Source organism: Podarcis melisellensis (genome assembly GCF_964234715.1).
Source record: "Podarcis melisellensis genome assembly, chromosome: 14".
NCBI lineage: Eukaryota > Metazoa > Chordata > Lepidosauria > Squamata > Lacertidae > Podarcis > Podarcis melisellensis.
The window spans coordinates 39,252,081-39,267,501 of NC_138546.1; the positions used below are offsets into that span (position 1 = coordinate 39,252,081).

The window sequence follows — 15,421 nt, forward strand, 5'->3', positions numbered from 1 at the left end:
CAGGTCCTTTGCCTTTTTATATCTCCCCCACATAGCCCCAGCAATATATAGCAAAAAAAAAACCCTAAGCAACAAAAAAAATATGGGAGGGACTGTCATCACTTATTGGATTACCCAATAAGCAGGCAAAGCATGTGCTTAGAGCCACCAGCAAAGCAGGGGCACTATATCTATCATCTATCTATCTACCGTATTTTTCAGCCCATAGGATGCATCGGCCCATAGGGCGCACCTAGTTTTTTGGGGGGGAAATAAAGAAAAAAAATTATCCCCCCCCCCAGGCGCGGGGCTGGGGCGGGGGAATACCGAGCTTCCCCAGCCCCCAGAACAGGCAGCTCTCCACAAGCCGTGGAAGAGCTGCGCGACTTCAGCGACCCCTCTCGCTCTCCAGGCTTCAGCAAAAGCCCGCATTTGCCCCATAGGACGCACACACATTTCCCCTTCATTTTTGGAGGGGGGAAAGTGCGTTCTATAGGGAGAAAAATACGGTATCTATCTATATATCATCTATCATCTATCTATCATCTATATCTATCTATCTATCTATCTATCATTTATCTATCATCTAATTTACATTTGGTATTTCAAAAAAATCAAAATCAAATAGTCATCATGGAAAAAAATCAGAACTTCCTTTCACTTCATTGCACAATCTTGCCCCATTTTCCTATGTTCATTTTATACCACATTGGCCCGATTATAAGCTGCACCTGAATATAAGCTGCACCTTTAAAATTCAAGGGGGGGAGGAAAAAACACAATACCCGAATATAAGCCACTCCCTTAAAATTCTGCAGGCACTCACACCTGTTCTGTTTTACAATATGTCTGTTTCAGCAGCCAATTTTTGTAAGGTTGCGAATTTAACTTCTCATAGTCAGAATTTGGGGGGGAAAGTGAGGCTTATATTCAGGCCAATACGGCAACTTATCCCTTTGTGAACCTGGCGATGTCCTACTAACGTAGATCAAAATAATGTAAGGAAATCAAACCCTGCCATGTGCTGTATTTTATTTTTATTCGTTAGAATTTTAGGGTTTAGTATTTTGAATTATGCGTGTGAGAGACGCCATAATCTTTTCAGTGTGCAGGGGCCTCTAAAGGTCTTAATCTGGCCCAGCAACAAACCCATCATTTCTGTGTCTGCACAAATTGGCAGCCAAGGACTTTGACCAGAAGCAGGGAAATGTTTTCTGCAATGATTGTACATCATCCATTTCTTCTTGCTATATATTACCATGGAAATATGTGGGGGAGATGCAGGTCAATGATGATGATGTCGGATAATAATAATAATAAATGGTGTGGCAGCACTCATTGGGGTCTTGATTTGCAGCTATTTTATGGGTAACCTTTTCTTTTCACAGGCTTATGCACTTGAGGCTGATCTGGAAAATGAGTTCGTGGAAGCTGCATGTGCTTGTAAAACTGTGATCTGCTGCAGAGTCACTCCCTTGCAGAAAGCGCAGGTTGTGGAGCTGGTTAAAAAGCACAAGAAAGCCATCACCTTGGCCATAGGAGACGGAGCCAATGATATTGGCATGATAAAAAGTAAGATGATATTCTGTATCCTGGCTGGGAATGGTGAGAAAGCCACTTCCGCAATAAACAAGGAGGTGGGGTTGCGGGCGGCAGGCCCTTCCCCACATTCGCGGGGCTGGCTCCAGCTCCCGCGATACCTAAGGGAATCCCCGCCCGTGTCATACCCCAGGCCAGCCAATCAGCTGGCTCCGGGGGTGGGGCCTCAGCAATTTAAACCTGCCACAGCCGAGGCTCCCCCTCTTTTCCTCCACTGCTCCAGCTGACCCAGTTTTCCCGCCAATCCCACCCCCTTTTTAGGATAGGTTCTCTGACGTTGCTATGAACTCCAGTTGGTCGCCGTCAAGGGGCCTGGTAGGAATTTTCCCAAATGGCTCCAGCCATTTGGTTTTCGCTTACCTCGTAGCAAACCGTCACAACTCTTCGGTATTGGCGGTTAGGCATTGGTAGGGGTACTGTTCTATTGTTATGCAAATGAAGGGGGGAAGGAGCGCCATCACCTTCCCCCAAGCAAGGGTAGTCCGGTAAAGGATTCTGGGGGGCGTGGCCTTGTCCTAAGCCTAGGGAGGTGTGGGCCCACGGCACGCCCCCACGCGGTGACACCCGGGGGAGGTCCTAGTTGACGTGCCTCAGCAGGACTCCTCCCTCTGGTGATTAACCCTTCCGGCCTCTAGCCGGTTAATAGTTAGGACCAATGCCTAAGCCAATACCACTCAATTCCTGTAATCAATAAAGTTGTGGCCTAATTTGACCCATTAACCTGAATTCTTGTGTCTGTGTCTTTATTTTCTCGGGGGGAGGCGGGAACTCGCCACGCAAAGTTCAGCTATTTGCGTGTCGAGACCCCGCAGCCACCCCCTTGTTGGAAATAACTCACACAAGGACACGGATATTAGGTTTATGTTATTGGGCAAATTTTGGCCACAACTTTATTGAAATTACAGAATGTGAGCGGTATTGGCTTAGACATTGATTGGACCTGACTATATCTGACTCCTGCCCATTGTGCAGGAAGTCCCCAGTAAGGGTAAGCCACCGGTAGGGGGAGCCCTGTCAATGCGAACCAACTCAAGCTCCCCCTGGTGTTCCCGTCGGGGTCGTGTCAAGGCCTTAGCCCCCCAGCCGGGCTTCAGACTAGATCAACACCCCCAGATTCCTTTAACGGAATACCCTTAAGCATGGAGGGCCAGGTGATGGCCACACCTCCCCTCCCCCGCACAAGGTCAAACAATGCCTAACCGCAACCCTAACAAAGTTGTGACGATTGCTACGAGGTAGGCGAAAACCAAGTGGCCAGTGCCAATTTGCCAAGTGGAAAAATTCCTACCAGGCCCCTCGGACAACCAAGGTGACCAACCGAAGTCCATACCAAGGCCATTGCCTAACCTGCAAAATAGGGAGGGAGGGCAGGTGATTGAGGAAGCGAGCCAAAGAGGAAGTCCTCTGGCTCGCTCCTCCATTTAAACGGCCCTGGCCACGCCCCCTCGGCTAGCGGATTGGCTGGCCGGGCTCTGACATGGCCAGGATCCCCCAGGCAACAGGGGACAGAGTCCCCTGCCCCCGGTGGGGAGTGGGTGGCCACGTGGTCCACCGCAACTCCTCCCCACTAGGAAGTAGAGCGGATTTATCACAACAAACTTCTTTAGTATCCCCTCATGTGAAGAATAGTGAGCTCTGGGTCTATTGACTTGGGTCAATATGCATCCATTAGGGTCGCAGGTGGCACAGTGGTCTAAACCACAGAGCCTCTTGGGCTTGCCGATCAGAAGGTCGGGGGTTTGAATCCCTGTGATGGGGTGAGCTCCCGTTGCTCTGTCCCAGCTCCTGCCAACCCAGCAGTTCAAAAGCACACCAGCTCAAGTAGATAAATAGGTACTGCTGCAGCGGGAAGGTAAACGGCATTTCCATGTGCTTGGGTTTCTGTCACGGTGTTCTGTTGCGCCAGAAGCAATGTAGTCATGCTGGCCACATGACTTGGAAAGCTGTCCACGGACAAATGCAGGCTCCCTCGGCCTGAAAAGTAAGATGAGCGCCACAACCTCATAGTCGCCTTTGACTGGACATAACCATCCAGGGGTCCTTTACCTTTACCTATTAGGCCCTAGAAGTCACTTCCAAGTAAATGCATTTGGGATTGGTGTGCCATTTGTTAGCGAGGATATGGCAGACTGAGATGCATGTTGTGTAGGGAAGGAAGGAAGCAGTGGCGCATGTTTTTAGTTTGCTAGAGTTGACAATTTTTTTTGCCTAAAGTGGGTTTTGAAATGCATTTTAATGGGGTTTGCCAACTGAGAAATTCTGATGAAACCAAATAAGAATAGCCATTTTGTGCAAATAAAGGTATCAAACAGCCAAGTAAAGGGCTCATGTGTAGGACACCCTCAGGATTATTTTCTGTTCATTATTATATGTTTGTTTGGTTGGATGTATAGGAATTGGGATTGTGCCATTCAGAATGCCCCTCCGTGTCAAATGAGTCTTATATATCTGGGAAGTTAACACCTCAAGGAGAAGACTAAGAACCTCTGAAATCTAAATTTCAGAGTGGATTTGAATGGAGAGGTTGCCACAGAGTATTCTTCTTCTACGTGATCTTTCCTTTGAATTATCTGCCCTGTTAGAATGCTCAGAAAGAGGTTCTTTAAATTCTTGGGCCTCTAAAACAACATTGTCAAGAACTAAAGGAATGTTAGTGAACTATAGGACTTCAAACATTACAAATATGACCTCTAGCCACTTGAGTATCATCTAGTTGTACACAGGCAATCCAAATTAAACGGGATTAATGTTCCAGTTGGGGAAGTATTCCAAAGTATAATGAGGTACCATGGGAAGTAATCATCATTAGAATAACCCATAATATGCAGCACTGATAATGCTCCTGAAATATGGTTTGTTCTCTTGCTAAAAAAGAGAACATCACTTTGCAGTTTTTTTAGGCAAGCCCTCAGGAAAACCCATAGGCGATTTACTACAAAATTTGTCCTAATATACACATTTGTGTGCAGTTTTTGCAAAGCAATTTTCCTTATGGCATTTTGTATGTTATTTTCGCTAAAAACGTGCATTTTTATGTGCACCTTTCTCAGTGCATACATTTCCATGCACATTACTTGGCTAGAAAATTGCATAGCAAAATTCAAAGAAGTGCAAATTTTGGATGTCAGTGTTTCAGTCCTTGTATTGTTTCAGAAAGGGCAAATTAGGGAGTTTCACCTTTAAATGTGAACTGAATAGGATTTATCCTCCTTCCCTAAATGGGTATAAGATTGCAGGCTTGCAATATTCCGCTTTGCTGCTGGTACAAAGATAGGAACATAGAAAGCTGTATTATACTTATCCAGACTGCCAGCTCAGTGTTGATTCCTAAATTGACTGGCAACTGTTCTTCATGATTTCAGATAGGAAGTCTTTGCCCTACGCCACCTGGAGGTAAGGATGGTAGGATCTGTCAGTTTCTCGTTTTTCTGATCTTAAATTCAGCTCCCCACATTTTTGCAGCAATCTTTTTTCTTATTTCAGAATCCTCATGAAGATTCATAATCACTGTAGCGTGAATTTCTCCTAAGAAACATATTTTGCATGCATGTTCGAATTAATATCCACCTTTTCTTGCAAGCAATTTCTCCTAATAAAATGCATTTTTGATGAGTTATCTTCCCTAATATATTCATTTTTATTCACACTTCCTTCTAATATGTGCATTTTTTGTAAACAATGGTTGAGTGGCTAACCAAAAATGAGAGTGAATTCTGAAGGGTAGCTGTGTTTCGGTTTGCAAGGATGAATTTGGTAGGCTCACGTGTAAATTCAAACTGAATTACATTTCTCCCCCTCCCCAGGAAAAGCAGATGCTGGTCCACCCCCTGATATATGTTCAGGGGCCGCTGTTTAACTTCTCGTTTTTTGTTATTTTAAAAAATTAAATTGATTTTTTAGCCAAAAAAGGTGCCAGCCTAAGATTAAAAAAAAAAATAAAGAAAACAGAATTGACTATTTAAGACGTTACAGCCTGGAAGGACAAAAGTAGAAAGATACAGCGTATCAGGTTGTTGGGGGGTTTTTTTTTAATTGCTACACATTATCATTTATTTCCCTGTTGGTTGGTTGTTTGCTTGCAGGTGCCCATATAGGTGTCGGCATCAGCGGCCAGGAAGGCAGTCAGGCGATTCTGAACAGTGATTATTCTTTTGCTCAGTTCAGATACCTTCAAAGACTCTTGCTTGTTCATGGCAGGTGGTCATACTTCCGGATGTGCAAGTTCTTGTGCTACTTCTTCTACAAAAACGTTGCCTTCACTCTGGTCCATTTCTGGTTTGGCTTCTTCTGTGGCTTTTCAGCCCAGGTAGGTCCTCAGTGCTTAGCTTCACAAAGCAGGAAACAAAACGTTTCCTCCTATGTGTTTAATAGCACTAGTTTCTTAAAGCCTTTTTTTTGGTTTTTTAGTAGATGACAGAAAACAAACACACTTAATTGTTCAGATGCTTCGTTGAAAGTCAGATAACATTGTAATGTTAAGATAAATAATTCTGCATGCGTTGACACTCCCCTGCAATCAATCAGTAGCTGAACTGGGTTACATACAAGAACAAATGAACTGAAAAAGCCTCAAAAACTCAAAATAAATAGCAAAAACAAAAGTGCCAAACTTAATCCGTTCTGGAAGTCCGCTTAACTTCTGAAATGTTCAAAAACCAAGGCGCAGCTGCTGATTGGTGCAGGAAACAATAGCTGACATCTGCATCAGACATTCAGCATCTGAAAAATGTTCCAAAACTTGAACACTTAATTCCGGGTTTTTGGCGTTTGGGAACCAAGGCGTTTGAGTATCAAGGCATTTGAGAACCAAGGTACCACTGTAATAGTAATGATCTGAGTCTGCTTGTTGCTCAGACTAGGAACATAGGAAGCTGCCTTAGCCTATCTCACTCAGTGTTGCCTACACGGGCTGGCAGCAGTTCTCATACAGGGGTCTCCTAGCTTTACCTAGAGAGGCTGGGAGCACACTTGTCAAACTACAATCCTCTGGTTCACTGAAGAAGCTATGATGAGTTGTTGTTGTTTAGTTGTTTAGTCGTGTCCGACTCTTCGTGACCCCATAGACCAGAGCACGCCAGGCACTCCTGTCTTCAACTGCCTCCCGCAGTTTGGTCAAACTCCTGCTGGTAGCTTCGAGAACACTGTCCAACCGTCTCGTCCTCTGTTGTCCCCTTCTCCTTGTGCCCTCCATCTTTCCCAACATCAGGGTCTTTTCCAGGGAGTCTTCTCTTCCCATGAGGTGGCCAAAGTATTGGAGTCTCAGCTTCAGGATCTGTCCTTCCAGTGAGCACTCAGGGCTGATCTCCTTAAGAATGGAGAGGTTTGATGTTCTTGCAGTCCATGGGACTCTCAAGAGTCTCCTCCAGCACCATAATTCAAAAGCATCAATTCTTCGGCGATCAGCCTTCTTTATGGTCCAGCTCTCACTTCCATACATCACTATATGATGAGTTAAAACCAGTCAGAAACCAGTATACATGTGTAGTGTCAACGTGCTCTTGCCTGCCTCCTATGCTCTTAAACTTAATGAGAGTTTATCAGTTGCCTGGTCCCATACACTTGTCTGCATCTTCAGAAAGTAAGGTCTCGAGCCAATTACAAGTATTTTGTCTCCTAGCTTTATTTATCTTATTTACGACAATATGCCATTGTCAAAGAGGGCTTCAAGGAAAAGTTTCCTTAACAAAATGTGGAAACAATTATCCTGTCCATGAATATGTTTTTAATTTAATTTAGTTTAATTGCAATAAAGCCAAACCGAATAAAAACTCATGGTGAAAAGCTTTATTTTATTTTATTTATTTTAATAGCATGGGAGTTCTTGTCTACTCTCAGAGGTTTGTGATAACCTTCTAGATTCTGATTATCTGTGAAATAGTCATTTACCCCACCCAGTGTTATTCCCCAAAGCCATTGGTTAATGCAGTGGCTGGCTAATGTTTCAGAAAGAATACTTGCTGTTCAACTCTGTTCATTTCTCCAGTGCATTTTTTTGCTAATTGTCCAAATGGGAAACAGATGATTAGGGCACTTCCCATTTATATGGAAACGCTGCTTCTTATGTGTTTATAAATCCCCTTACAACTTCAGGAATGTAAAAGATATGAGTAACTGTGACTTTTACGAGACCGGTTCCTAGGAGGTCCGTCTCGCAGAATGGAATGTCTAAAGTAGAGAATATCACAAATTGCGATTTGTACAACTTTATCCGCTAGGCTCCCTGCTTACCAAAACGCTAAGAAGACCTAGGCATAAGTCTATGCTGAACTTTGTAGGAGAACTCAAAGCCTGGGGATCTGGGCTCCCTTCTGTTTCTGTGCCTACAAGAAAAAGAATAAAATATGAAAGGGGTAGTACTATTTATTTATTTGAAAGGTGACATCTCTGGGCATACTTTTAACTTTTTATTTGTGTTATCTTTTCAGACTGTTTATGACCAGTGGTTTATCACCCTCTTCAACATTGTATATACTTCTCTGCCTGTACTAGCGATGGGATTGTTTGATCAGGTACACATTTTGGCATATTCTAGATTAATCTGCCTTCAGCACAGACCATCCAGCAACTTCTCTGCCCAGGAATATATATAGCAATTCCTCCGGAAGGGAAAGAAGCCCAATTTGATTTGAATCTGGAGTCAACACTCAGGTGTTACAGTCCCAGTTTATGCCTAACCTTAAGAGCTGAGATTACAAACTAAGACAACAATCTGGCGTGGTGGAAGGCTTCAGATATTAAGGATACAGCATGCAGCCAGTTTGTTAAAGGTGTCTGGGATCCAGAGGAACAAAAGGTTCTTGGCACCTGCCAACTGCAAATCTAACTGCAAGAATTTGCGCCTCATGAGATCTGTATAGCACAGTCTCCCTTTCATTTCAGTTATGAAATCAGTTGTGCTCCCCTAAATCTGTCTCTGCTGATGGCAACTGCTTTGGGTAGAATAGATTCCATCCCTCACTCTTTATTCCAGCTCATAGGAACAGTGATTGAATTCCCCTCCAAAGACCTCTGGCTTTATATACACTATTTTCACAATGGGTCCCGTGTGATTGGTTGATTCTGCTCTCCTCCTGGAGCCTGATTGGGCTGTTCCTGCAGGCCAATTGGATGCAGCATTCTAGGGTCCTACCTGCCTATTGTTCTAGTGATAGGCTGATTCACTTCCTCCTGTGGCCTGATTGGGTTGCTCCTGCAGGCCAATCAGGTTGCTGCCTTCTAGGATCCTACTAGTGTATTGTTCTAGGACCCAGGCTCAGTACATAACACACACATTTAATGTAATCTCCAGTTTGACCATCGGATGTGCACATTGATATTAAAAAGAGTATGCTGTGGTGGCTAAAATGACTGGAAAAATCAGGAGCCAGGATGATAAAAACTTTAACAAGGACTGGTGTGTGTGTGTTGTAATTTATTTGAGGGAACACTGTAAACAGTTAAAAACATTAGCAGGCTTGAAATAACACTTGCAGTGTGAAAAGAACTATGGATATAAATAGAATTTTATGAACAAATAGAGGATAATATGATATGCAGTGGAAAATGGTTATTGGCGGACTCCACAGAGGGGAGGAAGGAAGTCCGAGAATTCGGAGAATTTTTTTATTCTATTATATGTGTGAATGTAAAATTAAATTGTAAATCCAATAAAAAATTATAACTAGATGATAGGTAGACAGACAGACAGACAGATATATTAAAAAGAGTAAATAAAAGGTATTGGGGTTTGCTTCTGTGGTCTTATTGAAAATGAAAGTACTTTTGCCTCTGATATGCCCATCCTTTAAACTACTGAATTTAATAATAATAATAATAATAATAATAATAATAATAATAATAATAATTTAATATTTGTACCCCGCCCATCTGGCTGGGTTTCCCCAGCCACTCTGGGCAGCTTCCACAAAGACCAAAAATGCACTAAGATGTCACACATTAAAAACTTTCCTGATGTCTTCTGAATGTCAGGTAGTTGTTTATCTCTTTGACATCTGGTGGGAGGGCGTTCCACAGGGCGGGCGCCACTACCGAGAAGGCCCTCTGCATGGTTTCCTGTAGCTTTGCTTCTCACGATGAGGGAACTGCCAGAAGGCCCTCGGCACTGGACCTCAGTGTCTGGGCAGAATGATGGGGATAGAGACTCTCCTTCATCGTTGGACGTCATGATGCTGTTAAAACTCAAGTCGATGCATATTTTGCAGGATGTGAATGAGCAGAGCTGCCTCCGTTTTCCAAAGCTGTATGAACCTGGGCAATTAAATCTCCTGTTCAACAAGCGCAGATTTTTCATCTGCATAGCGCATGGAATCTACACGTCGGTTGTTCTTTTCTTCATCCCCTATGGTGCTTTTTATGATGCAGTTGGAGAAGATGGGAACCATATTGCCGACTACCAGTCTTTCGCAGTCACAGTCGCAACCTCTTTGATCATAGTGGTCAGTGTTCAGGTAAAGAGAAAAAAGGCTGATAATCATTTAATTATTGAGACTCCCCCTCCCTCCAAATTTGTATGCAGTATTACAGTGCTGAGATAAATATGTACGACCGATGTCCTCTAATAACCTTATGTGTTAATACTGTTACCTCCATGCCTAAATGCATGCTATTTCTTTTTGTAGATTGCACTTGATACCAGCTATTGGACAGGAATCAATCACTTCTTCATCTGGGGTAGCATCGCTGTGTATTTTGCCATTTTGTTTGCAATGCACAGTGATGGCATTTTTTATTTATTTCCCAACCACTTCCCTTTCGTAGGTGAGTAAAGAAGCACTGAGTGGGGGGGAAATGCTCATGCAGGTAACCATAGAAAGGTTAAAGATAGAAGAAGAGTTTGGATTTGATATCCCGCTTTATCACTACCTGAAGGAGTCTCAAAGCGTCTAACATTCTCCTTTCCCTTCCTCCCCCACAATAAACACTCTGTGAGGTGAGTGGGGCTGAGAGACTTCAAAGAAGTGTGACTGGCCCAAGGTCACCCAGCAGCTTCATGTGGAGGAGCGGGGACGCGAACCCGGTTCCCCAGATTACGAGTCTATCGCTCTTAACAACTACGCCACACTGGCTCGCCTGTATGGACTCCTAAAGGACTCCTGGATGGTTAAGTTCAGTTAAATTCGACTATGTGGTTGGGGCGCTCATCTTGCTTTCAGGCCGAGGGAGCCAGCGTTTGTCCACAAACAGTTTTCCAGGTCATGTGGCCAGCAGGACTAAACTGCTTCTCACACAACGGGACACTGTAACGGAAGCCAGAGCACAGGGAAATGCCATTTCCCTTCCTGCCAAAGCGGTACCTATTTATCTACTTGCACTGGGGTGCTTTCGAACTGTTAGGTTGGCAGGAGCTGGGACAAAGCAACAGGAGCTCACTCTGTCACGGGGATGCGAACCGCCGACCTTCTGATCGGCAAGCCCAAGAGGCTCAGTGGTTTAGTCTCTATCATATACTTGGATGTTGGCACCGGTTTGTTTAAATAAATAAATAAGTTCCTGGGCTTGTATTTTGGCATGCCCCCGAGGAAAGATAATTTTTCCAGCACTGAGAGGCAGCCACTGAGGAAGCTTCTCCAAAGGCCCAGTAAGACTGCATACAGTGCGGTCAGGACCACATGCTGTTGGAGAATGTCATTCACCCGAAAGCTTTATTGCAAAAGGCACTGCCAGGAATCGCTAAGCCCCAGATGGACTAGGCTGATGTTAGAGGATGACTCTGTTGCTTCACAAAGTAGCTCTGGTAGCCAAAAGTGAGCAACAGAAAGCAAAGATGCTTCCCTTAAAATGAGGATGCCTGGAACCGTCTCCTACCATTTGAAGCCTTGAGATAAACAAGTTTATGTCACTGAGAACAGCTGGGGCTTGCTGGACACCCTCCAGAACAGGGATACCTGTCATTATCTAAACCTTGGACCAAGCTCCCTTAAACAACTTCCAGTCCATCTTTGCTTATGTGTTCTGCCTTTCCACTTAGACTTTGATCACTGAGGAGGCTAGGAAGTGTGTATCTACCACATCCCAACACAAATATAAATAGGCTGATGGGTCCAAACATGTGTCCAAACGCTTTATTTTCATTGTGCGCTGAAACCATGGTAGAGAGAGGTCACTGTTGGATGGCGTACCCGGTTCTGTCAAACGGGGGTGCGGGAGGGCCAAAGCCAAGGTGAGGCAGGGCAAGAGAGGTGGGGAAGTGAGGGGCAACAGAAACAAAGGTAGACCCAGAGGTGAGTGCAGTGCCAGGGAATGCAATGCCAGAATCTATAGGAGCCAACTCCTAGGGGCTAGGGGCGCTTCGGCCGCCACAATAAAATATTTGAGGGGCCAGGGCCCCCCAAAATTGTTGGCCATTCCCATTCAAATGGTGTGTGTGTAAAGGTAAAGGGACCCCTGACCATTAGGTCCAGTAGTGACCGACCCTGGAGTTGCGGCGCTCATCTCACTTTATTGGCCAAGGGAGCCGACATACAGCTTCCGGGTCATGTGGCAAGCATGACTAAGCCGCTTCTCACAAACCAGAGCAGCGCATGGAAATGCCGTTTACCTTCCCGCCGGAGTGGTACCGATTTATCTACTTGCACTTTGACGTGCTTTCGAACTGCTAGGTGGGCAGGAGCACGGACCAAGCAATGGGAACTCACCCCGTTGCGGGGATTCGAACCGCCAACTTTCTGATCAGCAAGTCCTAGGCTCTGTGGTTTAACCCACAGCGCCACCCGTGTCGCGTGTTAGATTACAATATTTAATTCAAGTTGGCACCTCTGCCAGAATCCCAGTGGCCACACCTGCCCTTTGCATTTAAAGCAATACAGTCGTACCTTGGAAGTCAAACGGAATCCATTCCGGAAGTCCGTTCGACTTCCAAAACATTTGGAAACCAAAGTGTGGCTTCTGATTGACTGCAGGAAGCTCCTGCAGCCAATCAGAAGCCCCGTCGGATGTTTGGGTTTCAAATAACGTTTGCAAACTGCAACACTCACTTCCGGGTTTGCAGCTTTCGGAAGCTGAAATGTCCGAGTACCAAGGCGTTCAGGATCCAAGGTATGACTGTATTTTATCATTTTAAACAGTTATGGCTTCCCTCGAAGAATCCCGGAATTGTAGTTACTTCAGGGTAATAAGAGTTGTTATTAAGTAAAAAAAACACCCCAGAGTTCCCTTTGAAGAGGGATTGACTCTTAAACCACTCAGGGAATTTATTTCTGTGAGGGAGACCTCTTAAGAGAGAATTTAAGAGACAATTCTAAGCCCGGTAATATCCGCACCATAAATTCCCAGGATTCCTTGAAGGAGCTGTGAGAGGTAAACTGGCAAAAACACCACCCCGATATAATTTTGTAGCCCTCTTCTATGTGTCTTCATAATTTTTAAAAGAAACAAAGTGAAAATCTGCCCATTCCTACAGAAATGGAACTGGCAGTGAGTAACTGCAAGCAAGCTGATGAGCAGAGTGTACATCATTTTCCCTGTCCTACATATTTCTCAATGCCAACTCTAAATCTATATTATCCTCTGGAATATGTGTGGTATTTTGTATGATGTCACATTTTTAGATGTTGCCAAAACATGTTCTTTTATTCATTCTCTCTCTCTCTCTCTCTCTCTCTCTCTCTCTCTCTCTCTCTCTCTCTCTCTCTCTCTCTCTCCCTCCCTCCCTCCCTCCCTCCCTCTCCCTCTCCCTCTCCCTCTCTCTGCATTTTTGTATAGCTCGTGTAATCTAAGCACTTCAGAATTAAAATCATGTGTTAACCTAAGGAATTAAAGATTGCTTAGCATGTCCCATTGTCCCACAACTGCAAGCTGTCACCACCCAACTGGTATTCCTACCAAAATATTTCTTTCTTCTGTACTGATGCAGGAAATGCTTGGAACTCCTTGGCACAGATAAACGTTTGGCTCATCATTCTCTTGACCACTGTGGCTTCCGTTGCGCCCGTGATAGCATTTCGTTTTCTAAAGGTGGATTTGAACCCAACGTTGAGTGATCAGGTATGCCACAGCAGTGGAACATTTAAAGCAATTCCAGTCCCCTTTATGTATACCTTTTGGGTTCAAGTTGGCAGATGTTGCATTAAATAATCACACAGTACTTTTTTTTTTTAAGTCCCAAACCATTTTTAATCAGAAAAACTTTTCCAGGAAGATTAGGAAAAGTGCTTTGTGACAGCATTGTTGCCTAGTCCCTTTTGCTTCAAATGGGGGGTAACTTGACCCTTTTGAGTTTGGTGCCCAAGAGAAGATTGCTTTCATATCAACTGTGGTGGACGTATTTTCCAGCATGGAGTGGTTCCCACTTTATGCACATTCAAGCCATCCCTTTAATGTCAGTCTGGGGATGTTCCTAAAATAGTTTTGAGAACCCTGATTATATTACAGTGGTGATTTTATGTGTGCACCGGGTCCTCTATTGCATATTATTTTGGAGCATACAGAACATATATAACAGAGTGGTGAAAATGCTGCAGAGAATATGCCAATGGCTTTAATAAAAATATCCTTTCGCATTTCAGAAGTGTTGTGAAAGCAGTGTATTTGGGGAAAGGAATCCTTGCAGTGGCGGCAACAACATACATTTAAATTTAGGGATTGTGGTTTGGCAAAGGTGTGGCCGAAATCAGAAGTTGTGCTTCCTAGGCCTTTCCTCAAACAACAGGATGCCGGCCTTTTCACTGGAAACTGATTTGTCAAGGATTTGCCAATATAATTCAGATCTGAAAACTAGCCAGTGTTTACAAAAGGAAGATTATTTTCCATATCAATGTAAACTGTTTCCCCCCTCCTTCCTAAAGGTACAGGTTTTGAACAGGGCTCAGAAGAAACAGAGCCCGTTACCGATCCAGATTCACCAAACACACAGAGCTAGCTCTCGGAGATCGGCTTACGCCTTTTCTCACCAAGAAGGCTTTGGGGAACTTATAACATCTGGAAAGAATATGCGTGTCAATAATATACATTCAGTATTTGGGATAGGAAAAACGATGCAGAATAGCTGGATTGAGAACTTGCGGAAGAGAACATCGGAGTGTGAAATTCAGCTGAGAAAGACCTCCAAGACTATAAATCATTGAGTATGTGGAACAAAAGAGTGTGCTATTGTTGCACAGAATATTTACACTCTATTTATCTACTTGCATTGGCGTGCTTTCAAACAGCTAGATCGACAGGAGCTGGGACAGAACAACAGGCGCTCACTCCGTCACGGGGATTCAAACCGCTGACCTTCTGATCAGCAAGCCCAAGAGGCTCAGCACCAGCATCCCATTTGAAGTTGGGACCTTCTGCTGGCAAGGAAGGCGGTGTGCCACTGACCTAATACTTTGGTGTGGTTTTTTTCAGAAGGTTGGTGGGGATATGAGAGAGGTATATGGGGATCTACACCCATATTCCTATTACTTCTGATTACTAGATATTGCAAATTTTCATTATGCTTCAAAAACCTGCCAAATCTATTCCACCACAAGATGCACATACAATTTCCTTCTTCCGCTGTTGCATCTGCTTATCTGTACCACATTCAACTTGCTTTAAAACAACCCTCTGTCTCTGACCCTTGACTGTAATCCCACAAACAAGCTACACCACTGATTGAAGGCAGTGAATGTCCTGTGTGAGTGTCTGGAGGCGGTTGGAGGATGGATGGCGGCTCACAAATTGAGGTTTAATCCTGACAATACAGAGGTACTGTTTGGGGGGGGACAGGGGGTGAGCAGATGTGGAGGACTCCCTGGTCCTGAATGGGGTAACTGTGCCCCTGAAGGACCAGGTGTGCAGTCTGGGAGTCATTTTGGACTCACAGCGATCCATGGAGGCGCAGGTCAGTACTGTGTCCAGGGCGGCTGTCTACCAGCTC

General features: G+C 44.3%; 1 protein-coding gene across 1 annotated transcript in view; it reads left to right on the forward strand.

Moving 5' to 3' along the window:
- ATP8B4 (ATPase phospholipid transporting 8B4 (putative)) overlaps window positions 1-14,819 on the forward strand; it is a 115,314-nt gene extending 100,495 nt beyond the window's left edge. Inside the window, exons 23-29 of the mRNA XM_081888420.1 lie at window positions 1,368-1,551; window positions 5,661-5,884; window positions 8,004-8,087; window positions 9,780-10,025; window positions 10,197-10,335; window positions 13,430-13,560; window positions 14,361-14,819. Coding sequence (XP_081744546.1) covers window positions 1,368-1,551; window positions 5,661-5,884; window positions 8,004-8,087; window positions 9,780-10,025; window positions 10,197-10,335; window positions 13,430-13,560; window positions 14,361-14,639 — 1,287 coding nt within the window. The 3' untranslated portion in view covers window positions 14,640-14,819. The remainder of the gene's footprint in view (window positions 1-1,367; window positions 1,552-5,660; window positions 5,885-8,003; window positions 8,088-9,779; window positions 10,026-10,196; window positions 10,336-13,429; window positions 13,561-14,360) is intronic.
- Window positions 14,820-15,421: the final 602 nt, after the last annotated feature.